Here is a 26,346-nt window from a genome sequence, read left to right as displayed (position 1 = left end):
ACAAGTTATACTAAAGCTCAATTTTATATTTTTGAGCTAAACTTGAGCTTTTGAAACTAGAACCAAACCAAACTTGAACCAGACTCTGTCCAATCAAACTCGGCCGGTTTACAGCCCTAAATGTACCTGTTATCAACATTACGGAAAGAGCCGGTGCAATTTACAAACTTCGACATGTATTTATACAATTCATACATTGCAAAATATAATGCATATGGGGACAAAAACGACGGAGAAATAAAAATTCTTTTATCTGGAATTCTAATTGAAAGGACGAATATTTACACAATGGGGTCAGTAAGACCTGATTTTGTTTTCACTTTCAACTTTCCAGCATTGAGGAAAGAAGAACTATCTGCAGATTTCATGAAGAAGAAGAGAAGAACAAAAATAACAAGAAGAAGAAAACCTTTGCCCTTCAGTTTTCAACAACATTGACAGATTTCCTGAAGAGGATCTAACCCTTTTCTATGCAACAAAACAGCAGAAAATCATACTAAAAAGGAACTTCCGGTTAGAATGGCAGAAAAGACCTCTCGGCATAAGACATTTCTAGCATAAATAGGCATTTGATTTGTCAGAGGCTTAAACTATACAGGTATTTACATGTTCACCTTGTTGTCACTGTGCTACAAGAAGCCGAAGCTGCAGCTGACATGCTCTTGGGTGATCACGTGAAGCCGGTCACGCATGATGGACAAGGAAGGGTACGGCGGCAGACAGAGACGGTAGAAGCAGGTGTGTGATGTTGGTAGGCGATCTTGAGAATCCACAGTTCTATATATGTACAGTTTGGAGGAGAGACCACGGAAACCATCTGCTGGCAGGTATTTCACAGACGTCCAGAAGAAAAGAAGCACCCTTTGCTGATCGATGGGCAAGCCCTCAACAATCTGCAAGATGAGGAAATGTGTATGTGTATCTTTAGCAATCATGAATTCTAGTTCACAATTCATCAATTCAAAAAGAGTAAATTGTTTGTTGTTACTGCTATTGCTATTGCAACTGCAAGTAAAAGAGGTAACTCAAACAAGCACTGCCATTGGAGTTACAGCGACCTTGTACCACAGCAACACCTTTTTAATCAACCGGAGCTGATGACGATGATCGTTTAAGGGTTAAGAACTAAATGCAAACTTACAATCTTGAATTTGGTAAAATAAGGTTTATGCCCTAAATGTCTATGGAATAGTTATAATTGATAGGGAAGAAATGGAGTTCATTGGATAAACAACTGTCAAAAGAATACCAAAAGAAAATGGCCTCTACATTATATTTCTTGATCTAGAAGTTGGCAAGTGGATGCAAGCCAACCTATATTGGTCCCATAGATATCTATGTAATAAATGAGGTTAAGGTTTTCATCAATGTAGTCAAATAATAGCAACTTTATCAATACCAAGCCAGACCTACCAATCAGAACAAATTGAAGGGGAATTTTAATGGAACCTTGCCTAACTTACCTGCTCCAACCCATTCAAGCATGAGTAAAAAATCTGAAGAACTACACAAACTGACGACAAGAAGAGAATAAATGTGAAGCTTTTGGCAATACAAGGTGAACAAAAAAGGTTCAACAACCCTCTAACTTAAAATTATCACTCCCAGTTCAACAAAGTTGCTACATGATTATTGAAGCAGTACCACCAGTTAAGAGTAGGTGAAAAGTTACAGTAAGAATGCCACCATTAACTTCAAGGAAAAGAAAAAAGGTTAAATCATACATTAGAACAGTGACCAGAATTTGTAACACATACCAACAGCACCAAATAAGTTTATGAAAAAGCCTCATTAAAGAAATCCATTCAAGCATTTAGAAAGAGTCTGAACTAGAGGAAGAAGCATTAAAAAATAAAATATGTCATACACACTTACCTTCCAAAACCAAATGATTTGACGATCTCTAGCCTTGTAACCATTGTACTCAGTATGTGCTTTCCAGTCTTTCACGTTAATAACATCATCAGTTCCACCTAGCAACCGATCAAAATCTTCGAGGTCTAGGCTTTCAAACAACAACTTTTGGTAGCTTTGTTTACTAAGAATATCCCCAAAACCTTGAGTAAAATAAGCAACTGGTTCAGATATTGATGTGACAAAGCGATGCTGAACCAGACGCTTAACATACTCATATCTATTGCGACTATTCACTGCAATATCCTTCCCCCCAGGCAACAACTCAACAGACTTACGAATCCCCAGTTCTTCAAATTCTCGGACAAATGTTAGCCCTAAAATATCAGAATCCAGTAGTTCAGCGTCCATTTCCAGGATTCTTTTGCAGCTCATGTATAAGTATGGATCAGCATCCCGAACATCATCCAAAGTAACATCTTTCCCGGCAAGTTGCAGGAAAAACACACGATCAAGTAGAATGCCTACTTGCACTTTGTGCATCAAAGCCAATGCAATAACCCGTCCACAGAAACCAAAATATTTGAGGTGTAATGGATCAACCACAGATGCTGCAAGACATGAGAGATAAATAAACAAATAAAAATAAAATCAACTAATCAAGCAGCCGAAGGGAAAAAAACTGCTAGCCAAATATATCACACTAGCTGCATGATGGGATGTTCTGTTCATTTTGCCCTACAATTGTTCTGAAATAGGCAGATCACAACCCCAGTACAGTGAAATCATGATTTCAGTAACCACCTGTATATTCTTTTGTGGTTTTACATATATATATATATATATATATAAAGATTATGCAGATTTCCTCCTAGATCTGGAGGAATGGATATGAATACAATATTAAATCAAGTATCATGTACTAGAACGTAACAGGAGATATGTATATATATATATATATATATTGGCTTTTAGCTACCAGATATCTCACATATTATCTGATTAGATAGGAAATATATCATTAGATAACTCTGAATCATGGATACATATGTATCCTTGACATACTGAACCGACTGCCATTATTGGTAATCTTCAAAAGCTGTTCAATGGTATACTTCAGTGATGAGGACCAACAATTTATCCTTAAATCACAGACAAATTAATTAAAATAGTTCTAGTGAAGGCAAGCTCAAGAACCAAAGCAAGCAGAGAAAGAGTTAGTATACCAATGACACAGTGTATCATAACTTCTATCAGTTTAAATTCTCTACAAATCCTCTACCTCATCCTACTGTTGAGATCATGACTCTTATGTATAGCTTTAAGTATATCTCTCACAATCAGTATTATTCTAAAGTTTTTTTTTTAACCTTAGTTACATTGATCACACTAACACTATTACATAATGAATGTTATGGAAAGCAAAATCCTCAAGTTTATTATCATCTTAGTAGCATTGGTCATACTCTCATTTTACATAATAAATGATTATAAAAAGTGGAAGGTAAAGAGATAGCAAGGCAGAATACAAAATGTGAGGGCTAGGTAGCTGCATAGAGTAAAATTGTCCTGACACACAAATGATTTGAGAAGTTCTAGATGTAAGCAAAATATTAAGTCATACAAAAATAACAAAATGCATTTACACAATTAGATCCCTGATTTACATTACTACTAACTTTACAGCCATAAGATTTTTCTAAATTTAAAAGTAGAAAGCAAGTTCTCCTTCACAAAAAGAAATAACCAAGAATCATGTCTAGAGACTACCCTGATTATCCTAACTAATCAACTCTTATATTCACAGCTGCACTGCAACAAAAAAAATCATAGAAAATTTTGTTTTGAATTTAAAACTATCCTACAAACCACACAGTAGTCTAGCTTCCCACTTTTAATTCAATGTTCTGTTGAACTAATTAAATGTGTTTGAACTAATTAAATGTGTTTGAGATTGATTAGGTAATTGACTCTTGAAAAAGATCCACAAACATATTATAAGGAAATAAAGCAGGGAAAAACTGTGCAGGAAGTATGAAATATTAAAATATTTAAAGAGTTATAAACTTAAAATAGGCATAGACTTACTAGGATTCGGGAAGAACCTCCTCCTATCGTTCGGGCAAGGCAAAAAAAGAACATTTTGAGGATTGAAGATGGCGTGGCACAACAAACAGAACCACTCCCTCAAAACACCAGGACCAGTGGCTTCCTCATTCTTGAACTCCATGAACAGCCCACCGTGCAATGCAGTGGCTTCAGCTTGCCCAATATACTCAAAAGATTCAGCCAACAAGTGGGACCTATCTATGAGCATTTCATGCAGATCATCATAGTCATCCTTCCCCCCTGGAAAAAGCATCAAGACCAAATTCCGCCTTGACTCAAAGTCAGTCACATCCTTATGCCTAAGCAACCACCGGAGCTTTTGATTCTTCTTGGCATGTTTGATAAGCTCATTAACAGGAGCCCGTCGGGCAATAAGAAGTGCATGCAGCAACTCATCACCACCTTCATAAATTTTAGAAAATGCATGCAACTTTGTCAAGATACAGAGCAAATTGGCGAATCTCCCCCACTTAGAGTCAACATGCAGTGGCCCTCTCTGTGACAATAAATCTCCCACCTTCCCCAAACAGTGATCCACCTTCTCCAAAAGGTCAATGAATATCGAATGCAGAGTACCCAACCACTTCTCATAGTCTGGGAGTTCAACATTGAGCATTTCCTTTGACACACACCGCTTCCCACCAATAAGGTCACGCACTGCCCTGCGCATCACCAGCATAAAATCCGAGAACTCTGAAACATCCACTTGTTCAGCCCCAGTGGTCATATTGGTCAGTTCCTCAATCACCTGCCCTGAAGTTTCCTTGAGAAAAGGAAGCAACTCCTCTACCATTTTCGAAGAATCAATGCGGACAAAGTACTTGGATTCCAACGCCTTAAGCAACGACCCTAAAGCACCTCTACAAGCAAGGTAAAGAGGGTTCATATTACCAACAGCCCAAGCAAGCAGCTTGCAAAACTCTAAAACAATTCTAGCGCAGTGAGGATGCAGATGTTTCATCAGATGATCTGGTTCACTCGAGAGAAAAAGCCGGATGGTCTCATCGGCTACACTCCGATTGAAATCATCAGCGGAAATCAATAGTTTCACAAGAGCCTCAGGGGCGCCAGAGAAGGCGAATACCTGGAGATGACCCCAGCAAGTATCAGGGTCGGGAGGGGTGCACCTCAAGAACTCCTTGACAAGACTGCTCACAAGGGATCGGTAATGGTGGCGAGCGATGGGAGAGAGGGGGATGATCGAGTTGAGGCGAGAGATGGCGGAGATGAGATCGTTGACAAGTTGCCAAGCTCTAGGATGAACCGTGCTCCGAAGCCGAGCGACGAGATGGAGGCAGGCATCATCCCCGATGTTGTAGCTCGAGAGCGTGCGGTCGAGCTCGAGCTGGCGGCCGGAGTGGATGAGGCGCACATCGAGGACAGGGACAGGGATCTGGGTCAGGACGCCGATCTGATCGATCACCGAATGGATCGATGTATCAGCCTGAGCGTGAAGAACTAGGGTTTTAGATCCAACCCGAACGAAGAATTGGAGAACCGGAGAGGACGACGACGCGGAGAAGGGGCGAAGCAAGGAGAGATCGGAGCGAGAAACGCAGCGAGGGTTCATGGATTCCTGAGGTTCATAGTCCTGGAGCTTGCGCTTCGAGCGGCGGCGAGCGGCGAAGGGCGCCGGCTGGGAAACGGACATGGCACGGCGGAGCCGCAGATCGGGCGGCTGATGGATGGATCGGAGGCGTACAAGGGGCCGATGAAGCGATCGGCGGCTCGATGAGGGCTCGCCGGTGCTTGCCGGCGGCGACGGAGAGCGGCGGCGAAGGAGAGAAGGGCGAAGAGGAGTCCTCGGGGAGTGAAATGAGTGCCAGCGAATTCGGAGGTTTTGGTCTTTGTATATATATATATATATAAATAATAATTATTTATATATTTGTATTTGTTTTTTTTTCATTTAAGACCCTGAATTAAAAATAATTATATATTCCGTTGATTTGGTCTTCCGAGGCGAATATATATATATATATATATATAATAAGACCCTTGAATTAAAAATAATAATAATAATTGCATTTCAGTGAAGTTTGAAAGGAATTATATATATATATTTTTTTCTGGTATTTTTATTTTTTTTTGTATTTTGAAAATTTTAGAAAAAAAATGATTGGTTTTTTTGTAGGCTTATAAATATATAAGAATGAATCTTATTTTTTTAAAAAAAAATAAAAAGGTATTCAGAAAATTAATCATTTTATCAAAAGTATATTTGGTAAAAATTCAATTTTTTTCAGAAGATATATATAAAGTTAATTTATTTTTATTAAAAAAATAGGAAGTGCGGCAAATTGGATGGAATTAAAGGGCTGATGTGTAAATTTTCTTTTTTTTTCCTAATAAGACCCTGTACTTTCCAGATTTGGCTAATAAATGCACTTCTTTTATTAATTAAGATATGGAAATAAACAATAAATAGAAGATTTTTTTTCCAAGAGGAAATTTGGTGATGAAGTTAAATATGGAAACTAATTTATTTTATATATAAAAGAAATTTTTGTATATAATTAGAAAAAACTAATTAATTAATTAGTTAAAAGTTTTAAATAAAATACTAGAGTTTGAGAAGTATTATTAAAATAACAAAGTAAATTATTAGTTTCATAAGACTTAATTCATGTTCAAAGAGTATAAACAAGACTTAATAAAATTCAATAAAATATTAGATTTTTACAGATTGGTCCTTTATTTCTATTTATTTAAACCCAGATAATTCTTATTTTTTAAGCCCAATAACAGCATACACTTCTACAAAACAACCTAAAACCTTTTCTTCACAAAAAATCAGGGATTTCTTATTTTAAAAATCAAAATTTTTGAATATTTCTTTAAAAATTCAAAAGAAAAGAAAAGAAAAAAAATAAAATAAAATAAACAAACAAATGAAGAAAAATCATGCACATTTGGATCAAACAGAGCTTTATATTATAATTGAACAATGATCTCTCAGTTTTGAATACATTGAAGATAAGTGAACAAGAGAAAAAAATTAAAATGTAAAATTTACAGGCCAATTGAAGTAATCTTTGGAGTTGAATTTGATGACTGATATTGAATGATTAATATACAGTATGTCTACAATCGAGTTCTGTTCTCGATGGCAGATTGAATTTTCCGAATGAAACTCTTCGACGGGCCATCGTTCCTAGCTCACCACCAAACCGGGACCGAAGAGTTACAGTTTTGTTCTCGACTTCTTTTGGACCGACGACAGCCATTAGCGGCACTTTCTGCTTCTCTGCATTCCTTATGAGCTTCGGTAATCGCTCTCCGTAGCAAAGTTCAGCTCGAATCCCGTTCGATTTAAGCCTTGAGACCACTTCACTGCAGTATTGAACCTGAATGCACTCCCGAAATATTTAGCATTTGAAGATTATAGAGTTTAGCACATTGAAATTGAGATTACGTCGACATGTAAGTTCGACAGAAACGATAATCTTTGAATATTATCAGTGGAAAGAATCTCATGAATTAGTCACATTTCTATGTGCACAAACAAAGAATCTGAGAACAAATTCTTTACTGGCAACAGTTAAGGGAAAAAAAAATCAAATTCTAGAAGTTGATGAGATTCACTAGAAAGGAATTCTCAAATAGAAATATGCGTACCGGATTGATTAAATAGTAAATGACTTTGATTTTGTTTATTGACTTCAATTCAGTAAAAAATAGTAATAAAAACAAATGGCAAGTTGTTGAGCAGAAGAATCTACAAGAGGTGCTATTTGTGAAACATAAGATCAATTTATTCATTTGCATTCTTTCTATTTTTTATACTTCACCAGAATATAGGATAAGTGAGCACCTCAGTATCAGTGACCGGTAAAACACGAGCTTGGATAGGTGAAATCCACAGAGGGAAATCACCGGCGTAGTGTTCTATGAGGACTCCAAAAAATCTTTCCAAAGAACCAAGAACAGCTCTGTGGATCATGATAGGCCGTTTCTTCTCAGAGTTCGAATCCACATAAGAAATGTCAAACCTCTGGGGCAAATTAAAATCAACCTGCAAAAGCAACACTGTGAAACCATTATATTCCATTCAATATGAGAATTTAAAATAGTAAATTCAATGATTCAAGCAAGACAGATACTAAGAAATGCAATGTTTCGGATAGTTTGCCTGCACAGTTGAACACTGCCACTTCCTTCCGAGAGCATCTTCAATTTTGAGATCAATCTTCGGACCATAGAATGCACCACCACCTTCGTCAATTTGATAATCCCAGCCTTTGTCATCCAATGCATCTCTCAGGGCAGCAGTAGCTTTTTCCCATATATCATCACTGCCTACAGATTTCTCTGGCCTGGTTGAAAGGTTGACTTCATACTTTCTAAAACCAAACTGAAGCAGTATCTCTTCAGTAAGATCAAGAACTCCCCGTATTTCATCCTTGATTTGATTTTCCAGACAGAATATGTGAGCGTCGTCCTGCAACCATCAGAACTTAGAATCAATTGCAGAAGGCATTATGTGCCCATGAGGTGTGGAAAAATTAATGTTTATACATTCGTTGTAGAAAATAATAACCTATATGTTATCAAGGCGTTGCTTCAAAATCAATTGAATTAGTTCCTTTCTTTCATTCCACAGAAAAACCAAATAGCTTAAACAACCTTAAAAGAAACAAATTTGAGAATGCAACCAGATAAAATATTTAAAGAGGACGTCATCACAAAGTAAAGATGCATGATAGGTGGACAGCATTAGTAAAGTTTGGCCAAAAACATCCAAAGCAGAATCATAAAATAGCAAGTCAAATACAAAAGTAAGAGCAATTATATAAAATACACACAGAAAGGATACTTGATAAAAAGTTGAAACAAAGTTCAGAAGTAGAAAAATGAAAATGACTTCAGACCATAACCACTCAAGACAGATAAAGAAATATGATGGAATCAAACAAGGAAACAAGACATATATGAAATAGGACACAGGCAATGCCATGATAAATATTGCACCAGATATCAGATCCACCATCAACCCACGTGAATAAGATGGATATAACTTTACCTGAGTAAATCCTCTCACACGAAATAGTCCATGCAAGCTACCAGAGAGTTCATATCTGTACACAGTTCCCAACTCTGCCACTCTGATAGGAAAATCCCTATATGAATGCAGTTTCCTTTTGTATACAAGAATGTGATATGGGCAATTCATAGGCCGAAGTTGGTAGAATTCATCTTCAACATCCATTTGATCATACATATTCTCCTTGTAGAAATCCAAATGGCCACTAATTTTCCAAAGATCAGCTTTTGCCACATGTGGGGTATACAGAAGGTCATATCCATGTTGAAGATGAACTTTCTTCCATGAATCTTCAATCAGGTGCCTTACCATGGCACCTTTTGGATGCCAGAATACAAGTCCTCCACCAGCATCATCCTGCAAGTGCCAAAAGGCAGATCAGGATGAGTCACTATCCACAAAGAAAGGCATTGAAGCTTGAAAATTATTTAGATAACCTTGTCATTAGACCTGAAAAATCAACAGCAAAAGCTGAAAAACCATCTAAATATAAATACAACTTGCATAACAGTGTAAAGGTCCACAAAGGTCTCATTACGAATTTACAAAGGATAGAAGCACACCAGGCTTACAAACTGATAGGGCCACTAAGTAGGAAGCTATTGCAAGCATAATCAGATAAAATCCAAAACTGTGAAATACAGAACTAATTTCTGAAACTGTTAACTAACAAACTAACATGAGAGAAATAGCCAAGCTCTGTTGAATGTGGCCTAACATTTCAATCACTACACAATCTGCGACAATAGCAAGGCTAAAAGGTTGTATTCTATTAAGGAAAACTATAATAGGAGTGATACTTTTCTGAATCATAGAACTTACCTGTATGGAGAACAAATCAAGATCCTGCCCAAGGCGACGATGATCCCGGCGCTTTGCCTCCTCTTTAAAGTGAATGTAAGCCTTTAATTGCTCCTCAGTCTCCCATGCAGTGCCATATATCCTCTGCAACATTGGTCTATTTTCATCTCCTCGCCAGTAGGCCCCTGCAACAGATTCAAGCTCAACAGCTTTCTTGTTTATGTGCCCGGTAGAGTCGACATGAGGTCCAGCACAGAGGTCCCACCATTCATTTCCTGCAAAACAATATAAGTGAATTTGCACCATACAAAATGCATGCAGATGCAAAGGAAGAAGAACAAAGTCTAACCAATATGATAGATGGTGATAGGCTCTTCCTTGATACTTTCCAGAATCTCCAGTTTGTATGGCTCATTTAAAGCCAATATTCTCTTCTGAGCTTCATCTCGTGCAACTTCTTCTCTAATCAAAGGTAGGTTTCGGTTGATGATGCGATCCTACAGATGACGTAAGAAATAAATGCCATAACCTGAAACAATAAGCTAATAAATATTTTCCCAAGCAATTATATTATGCAATTGCTCTAGTCCATTTCAAAGCATAAGCAACATCAGTCTTCAGTGTGCCAGACTCACCATTTCCTTCTTTATTCTCTTCAAATCTCTATCTGTCAAAGGTTCCATATCAAAGTCATAATAGAAGCCATTATCTATCCAAGGACCAATAGTAACCTTGGAATCAGGGAAAAGTTTCTGAACAGCCATGGCCATCACATGAGCACACTGCAATGAATTTACATAAACATATTCTCTTTAAAAGGACATAAACACAAACTCAAAATCCAGAACTAGACATTCTGCATTTTCAGATGAAAAGTAAAGCAAAATGGTAATGCCAACAAAACAAAAAAACGTGAAAAATAAGCAAAACAGTTAGAGCATTCACAAATTCAAACTAAGTTTAAAGAAAGAAGCTGTCTACCAATAAACCAATTGAATTAAGACATAAAGATAGACCACAATTGAAACGCCATAATCGAATTAGGGATCAATCTCAAGTAATCAAATCAACTTGCTATTTCAGCTAGTGCAGTGCGAAAGCCGTGACCTTTAATCCAATTAGAGTAAAAACGCATGATTTTCAACCTAAAATTTCATCAAATTTCACAATTCCAGAATCAAACGGAAGAAACACAGAAGAAGTGGATACCGAGTGACGAATTCGGAGAAGCTTCTCGGATGATTCATTAGTGGGTAGAACGATCTTCTCCTCCTCCTTCTCAGACTCCTCCTCCGGGGCTCTCTTCTGGACCTCAGCCACGGCCTCAGGAGCCGGCACGGAGGGGATGAAACCGCACAAGGCTTCAACGCCGGAACACCAGAACGGAGAGCGGAGATCCTCCGGCGAGTGGAAGGGAAGGAAGAGGGTCGGAGAGGGTCCGGCGAGGGTCCGATCGCCGGGGAGAAGGAGGAGAACGGGCACAGTGGCCGCCATTCTCAGCACGGAGTCCATGGCTTCGTCCAAACGTGGCGGGTATTTGTTCCGGATTTCTTTTTGCTTCTCTCGGATAAAATTCTCTTTTTCTTTTTAAAAAAAGGTTATATAGCATTTAACCTGAATTATTATTTTATAAAAACAATTAAAAAGAACTTTTTTTTATATTCATAAATAGAGGCTTTAATTTTACATTCTTAGATCGTATAGACCTACGTACGTAAGAATACTTATAAATAGTAGCTCAGTAAAAAATAAGATGTCAACAAAACTTAAATTATACCCAAAAAAAAACACCACACCAACCCGATGGAAAGCAGTACAATAATTTGCCACTGTTGTTATTAGTATTCACTAAAGCCTTTTCTTATTATCTCTTTTTTTCAATTTTTTTCTCAAATTTTTGTTTATCTGGGGACTTTCCTGTGAACGTCACGAATGTTTGCTTTGCTAAACAATTAAAGATTAGGAATTCATTTGGGGGAATTAATAAATTATTAGATATTAGTTTTGATTAATTTTTATCTATTTTTTTCTTTATCATATAATTTCCTCTTGGATGTAAAATCTCAATGTACATACACACTGAGTCAATAGGTGAAAATTTATCAAATTGTATATTATTAAAAATAGATAGTTAACTTCAATTGAAAAATACTAGGTTTTTTTCTTAGTTCATTTTAACAAAATCACAAAAATCAGTTAAAATTAATTAAAAATTTAAAATTTATAAAAAATATATTAAATTCTCAAAATTATTTTTATTTAAAATATACTTCAAAAATATGTAATTAAATACAAATTATTAAAAAAACAAAAAAACAAAAACAAAAACTTGAAATATAACACGACTACAAATTAGAACAAGTAAAAACTTGAAATATAACACACAACTACAAACATAATTAACTACTAAAATATTGATAGCAAAGTTAGATATGATAAACAGATAACATTAAACTCCTGGTAGTCACAGTCCTAAGAAAATAGGCTGAAGTAAATAAATTTAAGTTCGAAGAGCAAAAATCCGGACAAAAAGATCAAACTTGAGATGTATTTATGTAGAATTGAAAGCACAGCCTAAATATAAATTCCGGTATCTTGTTTTCATCATCATCGTCGTCAAAGAAGAGATGCACAGCACCTAGGCACCACCGGAGCCATACTTCTTGCCAAAGACAATCAGCTGAAGTTTGTCATAACCAGCAAGCACACCAGCACCGGCAATGGCACGGAGAATGTTTGCTCCGGCACCCTTGAACAAAGACTTCGCTCCCTCGTTCTTTAAGATTTGAGAGAACGCGTCCAAAGAGCTCTTGTACTTCACAGCTTCACCAGAAGTCATCATCATTCTTCTGCGGACCGTGTCAATAGGATATGATGCTAGTCCTGCTCCGTTCGTGATCAGCCAACCGAGGGCAAAGCTCGCGAAGAAACTATCCTGAAATGATTTGACAAGCAAATGCCATGTTCTTTTATGAAACTGCAAAGCTAAGTAGGATAAGCATTTGGGCAGGAAGAAGAAAAAGAATAAAATACCTGCAGGTCTCCGGTCAGAAGCACTGGCTTCAAAGAATCATACATTCCGAAGTAAAGGCCACGATAAACAATGATTCCAACGCATGAGATGTTGAAGCCACGGTACAGACCAGCAATGCCATCTGATTTCAGAGTTTTCCGGTAGACATCAACAAGGCCATTGAATTGCCTTTCCCCACCCTTCTTTGCCGCTTTTGCATCATTGGCCAGACGGGTACGAGCATAGTCGAGAGAGTAAACAAATAACAATGAAGAAGCACCGGCCGCACCACCGGATGCCAGGTTGCCTGCAAACCATTTCCAGTACCCGTCCTTGTCTTTCTTGAAGTTGAACAGCCTCTTGAAGTAATCTTTGAATGCAAAGTTCAACGCCTGGAAGAAATAACAGTAAAAAGTAACTAAATTACAACATCAGCAAAGGTTGTATCATACATTGTATTTGTAACAACCAAACCAAAACAAAAATAATAATGATGTGAAATATTCCAAATGAACCTTCAATGGAATTTTTATGTAGATGACAATTAAAGATGAATGAAAACTAAATAAAAGAAGAAAAAGCTCCACAAGCAAAACTAACCTGTGTTGGGAAGTAACGGATAACGTTTGCTGTATTCCCCCTCCACAGTGAAGCAAAACCTTCATCCTTGATGGTGCGAGCAAAGCAATCCGTGATTCCCTTGTAAGGCTCAGAAAGACGACCAGCCTTGATCATTTCATCCTGATTCTGGATGAGAAGCTTCACACGTTCAATGGGAGCTGCAGCAGTTTTAGAAACAGCAGCAGAAACACCACCCATGAGAAAGTCTATAGCAAAGCTTGTGAAACCTTTCTCTGCAGGTGCATGGGCAAAGACCGGAGACACGGATGGGACCATAGATAGATCACATGTGCCTCTGTAAGGTTGTATCAAGGAGGTTTGCAGTCCCCTGTTTACATATTTCCCACTTGCGAAGCACCTTGTATACAGAGAAGGGCTATAAATATTATGATTGTGAGACAGCACATCTTGGGAAAAACCAGAGCTCAACTGGAACTGACAAGCAAGCTTCTGGGCAACTGACGGGTGATTCACTTGATCCGCCATGATAAATGAAATGCAAAACCTACAACCATCACATGCAGTACGGTCACAAATTATTCTTCAAGCTTAAAAAAGTAAAACTTCAAATGGAGTAAAATCTAGTGTGGCTGATAAAAGTGAACAAACAACAATAAGAACCAGTTCAAAACTTGTATACAAGGAATGGATTTCTCTTTACCCTGATACAAGGATGAGGTATAAGCCTCAGTATGAACCTTATCATCAAACCAGTGTCACTAGACCAAGAGCATCCAATATCTGAGCTTAGGAGAGTATTGCACATTTGAATTTACAAAAACCGGATACATGAACATGACCATAAATATAATATGTATATATGCATAAGTGTGTTATATGCATAAGCATGTGTATACATGTGCAAATGCATACAGACATGTAAAAGAATATCACATTGTTTTTAGAAGGATGGAGAATATTTTCATAAAACAAGCTGTTGTTATGCATGCGTGTGTATATAAACAGCATGAACTACATTGCTTAGATGGGTTGAAAATATTGTCATAAAACAAGTTTTAAGCAAATATAACTTTGGAAAAGGGTAAGTCATATTAAAGTCAAAGTAAAAAAAGAGTCCTTAAGATCATAAGAAACACTATTAAAAAAATAGAAAAATAAGAATCAACATATATATGTATATAACATTAAGACCGACAATTTAAATGAAAAAATAAAATGGAGAATGAGATGACACAGAAATCAATAAAACAAAACTCACAAGTTCCAGGGGGAATATATGATCCACAAATGTTCCTGCTTACCATACAGTATCCAAGGAAAATATACACATTCCTATATGGATTCAAGCTTACTTTCTTAAATTTCTTGCTCTATTGTTCAAAAAACTGTTGTTAAATCTTCCCAGAATTCAAGAATGTACATAAAGAATCTAAACTTTCTTAACTTATGAGAAAAGCCTCAAACATCACAATGAGTAAGACTCCATAATTAGCTTGTAAAACAAGGACACCATGCAAAATGGCAACCAAAGGCTATTGCCCACCTTGGGTATACAAAATAGGACAAAATTTCAAAATATCAACACAATCAACACCATAAAATGTCTTCAACCGGACAGAGAAATTCATAACTTTGATATACTATCTTCACACTACTCCAGAGGGATGAAATCATGCAAGCATCAATCACATTACAAACTACACCACATTTCCGGATCAAGCAAGTAACTATTGAAAAAACAACAATTTGGAAGCAAATCCATCAAATTCACCATGCAAATCAACCATATGACCATTAATCTGAAAAATCTACAGCATGATAATTCCTTCAAACAGCAAACAGCATTAAATCCAACACATTGTTTCTAAAATCATAACATAAGTCAGACAACAACATCACCAGATCCAGCATACCACAAACCCCTCCAAAAATAAAAAAAAAAGGCCACACTTGGAATCACACACCACATCTCAAAAATACAATCTTTCCTCAAAATTAAAAAGAAAAAATACCTCCAAATGGTAAAACATTAGTAAGAATCGACTAAAAATAACAGATCAAAAAGAAAAACAACAATGGAACTCGTCAAAGCGTATAAACAGAAAATCATCAAAAACAACAACAATAATTGGTGAAAATTCTACAAAAAAGTAAGAGATCGTGACTCACAGTAGGCGATCGATGCGTCCCCACTCGTTCTCACAACCTCACACCGGATCCAAGGCGGAGAACGAGAGAGAGAGAGAGAGCGAGAAGAGGAGGAGCAAGGAGGCGGCGGAGGAGGGATACAAGCAATGGAATGGAAAGGAAGGGCTTTTATGGAATTTTCTATTTGGCTCAACAATAGCATGTGCAAGGGTAGGGTTGGCAAAATAAAATTTTAATAATTTAATATTAATATTAATTTTTTTAAATTTTTGTTTTAAAAATAATTTTTAATTTAATATTTAAATTGAATCACGTCAGATTAAAATAAAAAAATAACTAAAACAATTTTAATTTAAAATAGTAAATTTGTTTGTTCTGGGAAATTGTACTGAGTTGTTTTTTTTTTTTAACATATATATCCCTTGTAAATCCTTAAATTACACCAACATTTTTGACAAAATATATATTTTTTTTTTTGACAAAATATCTTTTTGGCCTAATTAACTATTTATCATTTGAAAAATCATTAAAATATTTTCTATTTTCTAGATTATTTGATTCAAAAATTAAGTTATTATAAGAATTTTCTATTTTAAAAAACTTAGTCAACAAAAATAGTAACAAATTAAGGCAAACACAACCATGATGCTTCACAAGAATTGTTCTCAATTTCAAAAAAATAATCAAAACCAAGTAAAGAGAAATTATTTATATCAATCTCCAAGGTTCTCATTTAACCAAAAAAATCTTTGTTTTTTATGACAATTTATTTTTCAAATTTTTTTTGTCATTTTTCAAATTTTTTTTTAGAAAAAATAACTGATGTTGACCAAAATACCACTCAGTTTTTTTAGATAAAAATACAGTAACATATTAAATAAAAATTTATGTGATTACACACAAAAATACAATGTTAAACGAAATATATTTTAATAAACAAGAAGTATATTTTATGAACGGAACAAAATTTGATTTTTAAATAAAATAAACGCTGCATGACTTAAAAAAAAGGGAGAAAATATTGAAATGTCAAAAATACTACAGAGAATATTTACAAAATTACAAAGACTAATAAATAATTTTCCCCCAAATAAATACAAACCCTGATTTATCTGAATATATAACATAATTCAAAGGCATGCATTTTCATTCAGTGAAAAGAATGAAACCTTCACAAGTTGAAGAGGAAGCACAAAAAGCAAAACAGCAGCAAAGATGAATTAGCTCTTGCAAATCAAAGACTACTGAATTTTAGCAGTCTAATTATTGTTGCCTCAAAAGTATGCTGAGAACAAAACACATTGCCTAACTCTTTTAACACAAAAGGATGGAATGCCCAAAGTAGCTGACAGACTATGAAAATGAAAAATAGAGGTTTCGGAGAAACATTAACTCCAAAAATTTTGAGGAACCCTTCCTCAGTAGGCAAAAAATTATTGGGTGTTAAAAAATTTAGCTAAATAAACGAGCACACGATTTTGAATATAAAATTCGGGTATTTGGTTTTCATCGCCATCTATTGGAATGGTCAGGTCAGCCTGAAACTTAGGCGCCGCCAGATCCGTACTTCTTGCCGAAGACGATCAGCTGTAGTTTGTCGTAACCGGCAAGCACACCAGCACCGGCAATGGCACGGAGAATGTTCGCTCCAGCACCCTTGAACAAAGACTTCGCTCCCTCGTTCTTCAAGATTTGAGAGAATGCATCAAAAGAGCTCTTGTATTTCACTGCTTCACCAGAGGTCATCATCATTCTTCTGCGAACGGTGTCAATAGGATATGACGCCAATCCTGCTCCGTTTGTGATCAGCCAGCCAAGGGCAAAGCTTGCGAAGAAACTATCCTGTAATTATTCAACAAGCAAAAGCAGTGTTCTTTCAAGAAACCGCAAAGCCAATTAGGATAACCATTAGAGCAGGACGATGAAAAAGAATAACATACCTGCAGGCTTCCGGTCAGAAGCACTGGCTTCAGAGAATCATACATTCCGAAGTAGAGACCACGATAAACAATTATTCCAACACATGAAATGTTGAAACCACGGTACAGACCAGCAATGCCATCAGATTTCAGAGTTTTCCGGTAGACATCAATGAGGCCATTGAATTGCCTCTCCCCGCCCTTCTTTGCGGCTTTGGAATCATTGGCCAGACGGGTACGAGCATAGTCGAGGGAGTAAACGAATAACAGGGAAGAAGCACCAGCTGCTCCACCGGATGCCAGGTTGCCAGCAAACCATTTCCAGTACCCATCCTTGTCTTTCTTGAAGTTGAACAGCCTCTTGAAGTAATCTTTGAATGCAAAGTTCAATGCCTGGAAGAAATAACAGTGTTATTAGACACGTCGACAACAAAAATGCAGAGGAAAAACACATGAAACAATATTGAGACATGATTGATTTCAGGCCATCTATGTCTACAACAAATACTGGCTTGTGAACTCCTCCCAAAACATAGGTGAAGGAGCACAGACAAACTAAGGCCTTTACAAGGGAAGGTCTACCATAATGGTCCCAGTAATAACCTAGAAATCTGAGTAAAGATTGATTGAAATCAAATCTGATCATACGCAAAGCATATGATCCACCCATAGATCAATCAATGTGTAAGTTGGTAATAACATTTTTCTATTTAGGTATCCACCAGAAGAACTTTTTCAGCAAGATGGCACAAAAACAACTAACCAAATCAAAATAACAGAAAGATGCTAACTAACATTTAACTCACCTGAGTTGGGAAATAACGAATCACATTTGCAGTATTTCCCCTCCACAATGAAGCAAAACCTTCATCCTTGATCGTGCGAGCAAAGCAATCCGAGATTCCCTTGTAAGGCTCAGAAAGACGACCGGCCTTGATCATTTCATCCTGATTCTGGATAAGAAGCTTCACACGTTCAATAGGAGCTGCCGCTGTCTTCGAAACAGCAGCAGACACACCACCCATGAGAAAGTCTATGGCAAAGCTAGCAAAACCTTTCTCTGCAGGTGCATGAGCAAAGACAGGTGAGACCGACGGCACCATTGAAAGGTCACAGGTTGCCTTGTACGGCTGCATCAAAGGATTCTGCAGTGCCCCATTAACATAATTCCCGGTTGTGAAGCGCCTTGCATACAGTGAAGGGGCATAAAAGCTTTGGCAAGCCTTCAAATCTCGGGAAAAGCCAGAGCTAATCTGGTACTGACCCGCAACCTTTTGAATGACAGACGGGTGATGTACTTGATCTGCCATGATTTGCTAATAAACCAACCTACATCAACCACACAATCAATCATTCAGCCAGTTTGGAATCAAAAAAATAAAATAAAATAAACACAGCCACTCTACTAGTCAGAAACATTAATGGTCACTCATTGAACAAATGACTGTTAGAAGGAATCACGATGTCAAAACAAAAGAAAGTAAATGCATGTCTAGGTCAAATTTGATCATCTTCGCCGCAAGAACTTTATCCAAAAATCCTTTAACAGACAGCACCATCTTCAGAAGTCCTTTCCTCCACGTGAACAAAACCATTTATTCTCCCACTCAATGTGGTTGATGGTCTTATATTTCCAGCCGGATAACAAAGTCAAACTTAAACAGCTAAAGGCACACAAGTAATAGATCAAATCCCAATAAACTAAAAAAAATCCCCAGATCCATGATAATAGTAACATACACTGACATCCAAGCTTCTCTGCTTTCTCTCTTTAAAAACTGGATTATAAAATCTAAATACCACAAATCATGATAATTTGGTTTGCAGCTTGCACATAAGCCTCCAAATCAGTAAGAAAGCTAATCAACACCACAAAGTCACTATTGCTTTTTTCAGATTTAGCTGATAAAACATGTTTGAATAGTTCAACTAGAGAAAACCAACCCAACGCTTTGGGAAAAAGAATTATACACAAAGGAATACATAAAAGTTGTCCTTCCATTCTGAACCCAAGAAAATATTTGAGACAAACCATTGATAGCACAAGTATTCATCGTTGCTCAGCGAAATATAAACTGAAAATGAGAACAACCACAACAAGAGTCGGCCACTCAAAAAGCGAGAATGAACATATAACATTCAAATCATAGTTAGAAATCCAAGAGAGGCAAACAAAATAGCCTACAATGGATGAGAAGCCTCCAAATGAAACTTTTTAAAAAAATTAGATAAGACCTCACACCCTTCAAATCACTCATATCAATAGCCAACACCTGGAGGGCACACTAATGATCAAGCAACATTAAAGAAAGCATCTTTAAATCAAAAATACAAACAAAACCCTAACAGAGCATCAGATTCGCAAGTAAAACAACCCTCACATAAAATCCAGACAAAAACATACAGATCTAACAAGATCCGAATAAGGAGCAAAGATAATCTAATAGATCATAAACCACAGAAAACGCACGAATTCTCAAATCCAGCACTCTAGATCCACAAAAACACACAGATCGAACGCCCGGAAAAACACAATCACATTACGAAACGAAAAATATACAGATCCGGTTAAAAAAAAAAGCACACTTGGAATCACATATCACATCTCAAAAATACAAACTTTTCTCAAAATTCAAAAGAAAAAACCTCCGAATGGTAAAACGTAAGTAAGATACGACTAAAGATAACAGATCCAAATAGAAAAAAACAACAATGGAATTCGTCAAAGCGTATAAACAGAAGATCATCATCATCATCATCAACAACAACAACAACAACAATAATTGATGAAACTTTCAACAAAAAGTAAGAGATCGGTGACTCACAGTGCGAGATCGATGCGTCCTCTCTTGTTCTCACAGCCTCACACTGGATCCAAGGCGGAGAACGAGAGAGAAAGAGAGCGAGAAGAAGGAGGCGGCGAAGAGAGACAAGAAATGGAGTCGAAGGGCTTTTATGGAATTTGGCTCAGCAACAGCATGTGCAGGGGTAGGGTTGTCAAACCAAAAATATTAAATAATTTAAGGGGCTTTTGTAAAAAATTTTAAAATTACATATTTGCCCTTGAATAAAAAGTTAATTGCATACATACCCTTGAATATACATAATTGCGTATATACTCTTGAAGTTCAAATTAGTTGAAAAACTATCAATTAACAAACAACAAATATATAAAATTACCATTATACCATTGCATATATACCCTTGAAAAGTTTTTTTAAGTTGTACAATGGTTATTTTGTACATTTTGTATATCTTAATCAAAGTTATAAGCATAGTTAATCAAGTTTGATTACTGGAATCTAACAGTATGGGCATATATGCAATTACCTATATTTTTTAGGGGTATATATATAATTATGTTTTTTCTGTGAATAAATATGCAATTATAGAACTTTTGAGGGGTTTATAACTGATTCTCACATAACTTAAATATTAATTTTTAAAAGACAGTTAAATAATAATTTGAAATTTTCATAAACATTATTTTTTAATTAATAAAATTAATTTTGAATTACGTTATTTTGAGAATATTTTCAACTTTAAAAAAGCTCATTTTTTCTTACAATTAATTATTTCTTAACATTTTATCTTATTTTAATATTTTTCAAAATTTTGGATACAAAAATATATTTCGAAAAATATGTATAATGTAATATTTGGTATTATAATTTGATTATTTTATTTTAAATTTTAATTTACTCAAATTTTACCTATAAAATATTTTACGAAATTCGGAAACATTAGTTCTGCTAATTAATTAACTATTATGTAATATAAGTTTCAAATTAAATATAATTACCACAAATTACAGCAAAATAAATAAATAAATAAATAACAATCATCTCCCATCTCATTACTATAATATGTATCATTACTGCGAACTAAAAATCATTAATTATTTATCATTTAAAACAAAATTCAAAATCAATAAAATATTTTTTACATTCTAGTTGATCCATATTAATTTCATATGATACAAAATTAAGACATCATGATCAATTTATAATTTTAAAAACTTTTCCCCTAAAAAATAATAGAAACAAAAATTAAGACAAACACATTAATCATAATATTAAAACCTTGATCTCTCACAAGAATTGTTGTCTATTTCAAATAAATAATGAGCAAACACAAGCCCTGATTTACCTAAACATCATAACACAAGACATTCCCATTCAATAAAAACTAAAAATCATGAATCCATAACAAGTGACAAGTAGAAAAGGATGCACAAATAACAACAACAGCAAAGATAAATGAGCTCTGCAAATCAAAGACTACTGAATTATATCAGTCTAATTATTGTTGCCTCAAGAGTATGCTGAGAACATACAACTTTGCCAAACTCTTTTAACACAAAAGGATGGAATGCGAAAGGGGGTGACAGACAAGGGAAAAATAAAAATAAAAGTTTCGGAGAAACATTTACCCCAAAAATTGAGGGAGACCCTCAGCAGGCAAAAAATTATTGGGTGTCAAAAAATCTAGCTAAATAAACGAGCACACGATTTTGAATATAAAATTCGGGTATTTGGTTTTCATCCCCATCTATGGGAATGGTCAACCTGAAACTTAGGCGCCGCCAGAGCCGTACTTCTTGCCGAAGACAATCAGCTGTAGTTTGTCGTAACCGGCAAGCACACCAGCACCGGCAATGGCACGGAGAATGTTTGCTCCCGCACCCTTGAACAAAGACTTGGCTCCCTCGTTCTTCAAGATTTGAGAGAATGCATCAAAAGAGCTCTTGTACTTCACAGCTTCACCAGAGGTCATCATCATTCTTCTGCGAACTGTGTCAATAGGATATGATGCTAGTCCTGCTCCGTTCGTGATCAGCCAGCCGAGGGCAAAGCTCGCGAAGAAACTATCCTGTAATGATTCAACAAGAAAATGCCGTGTTCTTTCAAGAAACCGCAAAGCCACATAGGATAAGCATTGGAGCAGGACGATGAAAAAGAATAACATACCTGCAGGCTTCCGGTCAGAAGCACGGGCTTCAGAGAATCGTACATTCCGAAGTAGAGGCCACGATAAACAATTATTCCAACACATGAGATGTTGAAACCACGGTACAGACCAGCAATGCCATCAGATTTCAGAGTTTTCCGGTAGACATCAATGAGGCCATTGAATTGCCTCTCCCCGCCCTTCTTTGCGGCTTTGGAATCATTGGCCAGACGGGTACGAGCATAGTCGAGGGAGTAAACGAATAACAGGGAAGAAGCACCAGCTGCTCCACCGGATGCCAGGTTGCCAGCAAACCATTTCCAGTACCCATCCTTGTCTTTCTTGAAGTTGAACAGCCTCTTGAAGTAATCTTTGAATGCAAAGTTCAATGCCTGGAAGAAATAACAGTGTTATTAGACACGTCGACAACAAAAATGCAGAGGAAAAACACATGAAACAATATTGAGACATGATTGATTTCAGGCCATCTATGTCTACAACAAATACTGGCTTGTGAACTCCTCCAAAAACATAGGTGAAGGAGCACAGACAAACTAAGGCCTTTACAAGGGAAGGTCAAACATAATGGTCCCAGTAATAACCTAGAAATCTGAGTAAAGATTGATTGAAATCAAATCTGATCATGCACAAAGCATATGATCCACCCATAGATCAATCAATGTGTAAGTTGGTTATAACATTTTTCTATTTAGGTATCCACCAGAAGAACTTTTTCAGCAAGATGGCACAAAAACAACTAACCAAATCAAAATAACAGAAAGATGCTAACTAACATTTAACTCACCTGAGTTGGGAAATAACGAATCACATTTGCGGTATTTCCCCTCCACAATGAAGCAAAACCTTCATCCTTGATCGTGCGACCAAAGCAATCTGAGATTCCCTTGTAAGGCTCAGAAAGACGACCGGCCTTGATCATTTCATCCTGATTCTGGATAAGAAGCTTCACACGTTCAATAGGAGCTGCCGCTGTCTTCGAAACAGCAGCAGAGACACCACCCATGAGAAAGTCTATGGCAAAGCTTGCGAAACCTTTCTCAGCAGGTGCATGGGCAAAGACAGGTGAGACCGATGGCACCATTGAAAGGTCACAGGTCGCCTTGTACGGCTGCATCAAAGGATTCTGCAGTGCCCCATTAACATAATTCCCAGTTGTGAAGCGCCTTGCATACAGTGAAGGGGAATAAAAGCTTTGATTGCAAGCCTTCAAATCTCGGGAAAAGCCAGAGCTTATCTGGTACTGACCAGCAACCTTTTGAATGACAGACGGGTGATGTACTTGATCTGCCATGATTTGCTAATAAACAAACCTACAGCAACCACACAATCATATCAGCCAGTTTAGCAATAAAAGAAGACCCATTCTAGACAGGAACATTAATGGCCACACATTGAACAGATGAGCATTAGAAAAAATCACATTGTCAAAATAAAAGAAAACATAAGAATGTCTGGAACTAAATTGATCATCTTCGCTATCAAGAACCTTAGCAAAAAATCCATTAGCAGACAGCACCATCATCAGAAGTCCCTTCCTCCAACGTAAACAAACCCATTTATTCTCCTACTCAATGTGCTCAATGGTCTTATATTTCCAGCAGGATAACAAAGTCAAACTAAAACAGCTAAAGGCACACAAGCAATAGATAACATCCCCATAACTAAAAAAAGACCCCCGATTCACGATAATAATAGCACACACTAACATCCAAGCTTCTCCGCTTTCTCTCTTTAAAAACTAGATTATAAAAATTTAAACAATACAAATCAAGATAAGTTGGTTTAAAGTTTGCACATAAGCCTCGTATCAGTGAGATAGTTAATCAACACCACAAAGGCCTTGTTTGGATTGATTTATAAAAAAATTGCTTTTTTTTAGTTTAGTAGAAGTGCTTCGAAAAAAAGTGCTTCTCCAAAGTAAGTTAAGCACTTTTTGTATTTTCTGTTTGGATTAGCTTTTATGTAGAAGCAAAAGCTGCAAAAATAAGCTAAAAAACAGCTTTTTTTCATAAACTGATCATGACTAGCTTTTGGAAAAAAAAAAAAAACTTTTTTTACAATTTCTTTTTTACAGATTCTGTTTTTTCAGAAAAACTAATACAAACAACATTTTTGGAACCCAGAAATGTTTAACTTATTAAAAGCATTTCTGGGTTTTATAAAAGCCAATTCAAACAAGGCAACTATTGACTTCTTTGGATTTAAGTGGTAAAAGCGTGTTTGAATAATTCAACTAGAGAAAACCATCCCAACGCTTTGGGAAAAGAATTATACACAAAGGAATACATAAAGTTGTCCTTCCATTGTGAACCCAAGAACATTTTCAAGACAAACAATTGATAGCACAAGTAATTATTCTTGATCAGCAAAATATAAACTGAAAATGAGAACGGCCACACCAAAAGTCGCCTACTCAGAACGCCAGAATGAATTTAAATATTCAAATCATTGTTAGTAATCCAAGAGAAACAAACAAAATAGCCTACAATGGATGAGAAGCCTTCAATTGAAACTTTTTAATAAAAATAGATAAGACCTCACACCCTTCAAATCACTCTTATCAATAGCCAACACCTGGAGGACCCACTAATGATCAAGCAACAGTAAAGAAGGCATCTTTTCCAGTCTGGCATCAGAATTTTCAAAATTGGTATGTATGCAAAGGGCCTTTGATAAACTTGAATAGTTAACACACCATGAAAATTAATACACTGATCACAAAACAAGAGGCGAAATCAAACACCAGAATCACTAAAAGAATTAAATTCAATTTTAAATCCAAAATACAAGCAAGCAACAAAACCTAACAGGGCATCAGATCCACAAGTAAAACACACCTCACATAAAATACAAGCAAAAATATACAGATCTAACAAGATCCGAATACGGAACAAAAATACCTAACAAAAAGCACACGAATTCCCCAAATCCAAAGCCCCAGATCCATAAAAATGCACAGATCGAAACGCCCGGAAACCCCGATCACATTATGAAACAAAAAGAATATACAGATCCAATTCAAAAAAACAAAAAGAAAACAAAAAAACAACACAATCATAATCAAAGCCACAGCAACAGTTCAAACCACCGAATCGGATCACAGAACCAACCTTTTCAGCCAAAAGATCAAAAGATCAGGAAGCATAGCAAAGAGAAACACATATATAGAGAAAAAACGAAGCACAAATCGAAGGAAAGGGAGGGCTTACCCTTCGGGAGCGCAGCGCCCTCGCTCGCTCGATGAATGAGAACCAACAAATGGAGAGAGAGCGAAGGGGACAACGAGAAAGCGTGCTCTTTTATCGAATTCCCATGGTTGACCTTGTGTATCTTGTCTCTCTTGGAACATTATAACTAAAACGAGTGCCTCAAAATAAAGCTTTAGCTAAGGATGAAACACGTGGCTCTAGAAAGACTGATTGACGAATCACAGCTAGGGCGTTGTTTAGGTTAAACATGTTCTGAAGGAGCAAAGAGAGAAGCTAGGAAAACCAACCAATTGGCATAGTTGGTCACTTTTCTGGGTTTCTTTTTACGGGGTCTTTAAAGGTGAGAAATATTGAATGGTTGACATAACAAGGAGGATGGAATATGATATCTTCTACAGTGCTGATCTCGGAGCGAAATAGACGGCTGTGATGAATCGATGCTAATTAAAAAGGATTTGGCTGTGCGTAGCCAAACAGCAAACACCTCTATGGCCAATAAAAAGGCTAGGCTTGGTTTCTTATCAAATGGGACCCACCTGAAACATTAACAAATATGAATTATGCCCCTTATAATCACATAATTACATATACACCCTCATAAAATTACTCATATACAAAGAAATTATAAATTTTGTATGAATATTTACCTAATTATAAAACTTTTAATTACATACAGCACACAACCTTTGAATGGCA

The 26,346-nt window shown here is 36.4% G+C and overlaps 5 protein-coding genes across 6 annotated transcripts; all 5 read right to left on the bottom strand.

The window, feature by feature from the left end:
• Positions 1–234: 234 nt before the first annotated feature.
• On the bottom strand, positions 235–5,793 carry LOC120252134 (E3 ubiquitin-protein ligase UPL5). The gene is made up of 3 exons (XM_039260632.1): positions 3,943–5,793; positions 1,876–2,465; positions 235–893 (listed from the first exon to the last, which is right to left on the bottom strand). Exons 1-3 carry the CDS (start codon positions 5,612–5,614, stop codon positions 630–632), a joined length of 2,526 nt encoding a protein of 841 aa, XP_039116566.1. The 5' UTR covers positions 5,615–5,793; the 3' UTR covers positions 235–629.
• Positions 5,794–6,874: 1,081 nt separating this feature from the next.
• On the bottom strand, positions 6,875–11,352 carry LOC120256648 (threonine--tRNA ligase, chloroplastic/mitochondrial 2). Its single transcript, XM_039264327.1, is given in 9 exon segments — positions 6,875–7,107; positions 7,110–7,310; positions 7,778–7,978; positions 8,096–8,404; positions 8,987–9,364; positions 9,830–10,083; positions 10,158–10,305; positions 10,444–10,590; positions 11,018–11,352. Coding segments are annotated over 9 exon segments (2,001 nt in total). The 5' UTR covers positions 11,321–11,352; the 3' UTR covers positions 6,875–7,047.
• An 855-nt stretch (positions 11,353–12,207) lies between these two features.
• LOC120282619 (ADP,ATP carrier protein 1, mitochondrial-like) lies at positions 12,208–15,722 on the bottom strand. Its single transcript, XM_039289458.1, has 4 exons — positions 15,573–15,722; positions 13,422–13,947; positions 12,842–13,213; positions 12,208–12,743 (listed from the first exon to the last, which is right to left on the bottom strand). Exons 2-4 carry the CDS (start codon positions 13,926–13,928, stop codon positions 12,447–12,449), a joined length of 1,176 nt encoding a protein of 391 aa, XP_039145392.1. The 5' UTR covers positions 13,929–13,947; positions 15,573–15,722; the 3' UTR covers positions 12,208–12,446.
• A 1,035-nt stretch (positions 15,723–16,757) lies between these two features.
• LOC120282630 (ADP,ATP carrier protein 1, mitochondrial-like) lies at positions 16,758–25,768 on the bottom strand. 2 transcript variants are annotated; one of them, XM_039289468.1, is made up of 4 exons: positions 20,296–20,440; positions 18,277–18,799; positions 17,492–17,863; positions 16,758–17,393 (listed from the first exon to the last, which is right to left on the bottom strand). In XM_039289468.1, the coding sequence occupies exons 2-4, from the start codon at positions 18,778–18,780 to the stop codon at positions 17,097–17,099; spliced, it is 1,173 nt and encodes a 390-aa protein (XP_039145402.1). In that variant the 5' UTR covers positions 18,781–18,799; positions 20,296–20,440; the 3' UTR covers positions 16,758–17,096. The 2 variants fall into 2 exon arrangements, with proteins under 2 accessions (XP_039145402.1, XP_039145409.1); XM_039289475.1 differs by lacking the exon at positions 20,296–20,440 and adding an exon at positions 25,651–25,768 and having other exon boundaries at positions 16,779–17,393.
• Positions 21,731–25,778, bottom strand: LOC120282608 (ADP,ATP carrier protein 1, mitochondrial). Its single transcript, XM_039289447.1, has 4 exons — positions 25,651–25,778; positions 23,226–23,751; positions 22,441–22,812; positions 21,731–22,342 (listed from the first exon to the last, which is right to left on the bottom strand). Exons 2-4 carry the CDS (start codon positions 23,730–23,732, stop codon positions 22,046–22,048), a joined length of 1,176 nt encoding a protein of 391 aa, XP_039145381.1. The 5' UTR covers positions 23,733–23,751; positions 25,651–25,778; the 3' UTR covers positions 21,731–22,045.
• Positions 25,779–26,346: the final 568 nt, after the last annotated feature.

The sequence above is a fragment of the Dioscorea cayenensis genome, chromosome 3 (genome assembly GCF_009730915.1).
Source record: "Dioscorea cayenensis subsp. rotundata cultivar TDr96_F1 chromosome 3, TDr96_F1_v2_PseudoChromosome.rev07_lg8_w22 25.fasta, whole genome shotgun sequence".
Classification (NCBI taxonomy): domain Eukaryota; kingdom Viridiplantae; phylum Streptophyta; class Magnoliopsida; order Dioscoreales; family Dioscoreaceae; genus Dioscorea; species Dioscorea cayenensis.
Note: the sequence above shows the minus strand (reverse complement) of the source record. Positions and strands in the feature narration are given on the sequence as shown.

Bases quoted from the DNA above. Each gene is read 5' to 3' on its own strand.
- LOC120252134 (XM_039260632.1), bottom strand. From the start codon at position 5,614: ATGTCCGTTTCCCAGCCGGCGCCCTTCGCCGCTCGCCGCCGCTCGAAG. The intron at 2,466-3,942 runs GTAAGTCTATGC...CATGTCTTGCAG, and splicing joins GAGGTTCTTCCCGAATCCTA to CATCTGTGGTTGATCCATTA. The intron at 894-1,875 runs GTAAGTGTGTAT...CTCATCTTGCAG, and splicing joins AAATCATTTGGTTTTGGAAG to ATTGTTGAGGGCTTGCCCAT.
- LOC120282619 (XM_039289458.1), bottom strand. From the start codon at position 13,928: ATGGCGGATCAAGTGAATCACCCGTCAGTTGCCCAGAAGCTTGCTTGT. The intron at 13,214-13,421 runs GTTAGTTTTGCT...TATTTCTTCCAG, and splicing joins TCCGTTACTTCCCAACACAG to GCGTTGAACTTTGCATTCAA. The intron at 12,744-12,841 runs GTATTTTATTCT...AAATCATTTCAG, and splicing joins TTCTGACCGGAGACCTGCAG to GATAGTTTCTTCGCGAGCTT.
- LOC120282630 (XM_039289475.1), bottom strand. From the start codon at position 18,780: ATGGCAGATCAAGTACATCACCCGTCTGTCATTCAAAAGGTTGCGGGT. The intron at 17,864-18,276 runs GTGAGTTAAATG...TATTTCTTCCAG, and splicing joins TTCGTTATTTCCCAACTCAG to GCATTGAACTTTGCATTCAA. The intron at 17,394-17,491 runs GTATGTTATTCT...GAATAATTACAG, and splicing joins TTCTGACCGGAAGCCTGCAG to GATAGTTTCTTCGCAAGCTT.
- LOC120282608 (XM_039289447.1), bottom strand. From the start codon at position 23,732: ATGGCAGATCAAGTACATCACCCGTCTGTCATTCAAAAGGTTGCTGGT. The intron at 22,813-23,225 runs GTGAGTTAAATG...TATTTCTTCCAG, and splicing joins TTCGTTATTTCCCAACTCAG to GCATTGAACTTTGCATTCAA. The intron at 22,343-22,440 runs GTATGTTATTCT...GAATCATTACAG, and splicing joins TTCTGACCGGAAGCCTGCAG to GATAGTTTCTTCGCGAGCTT.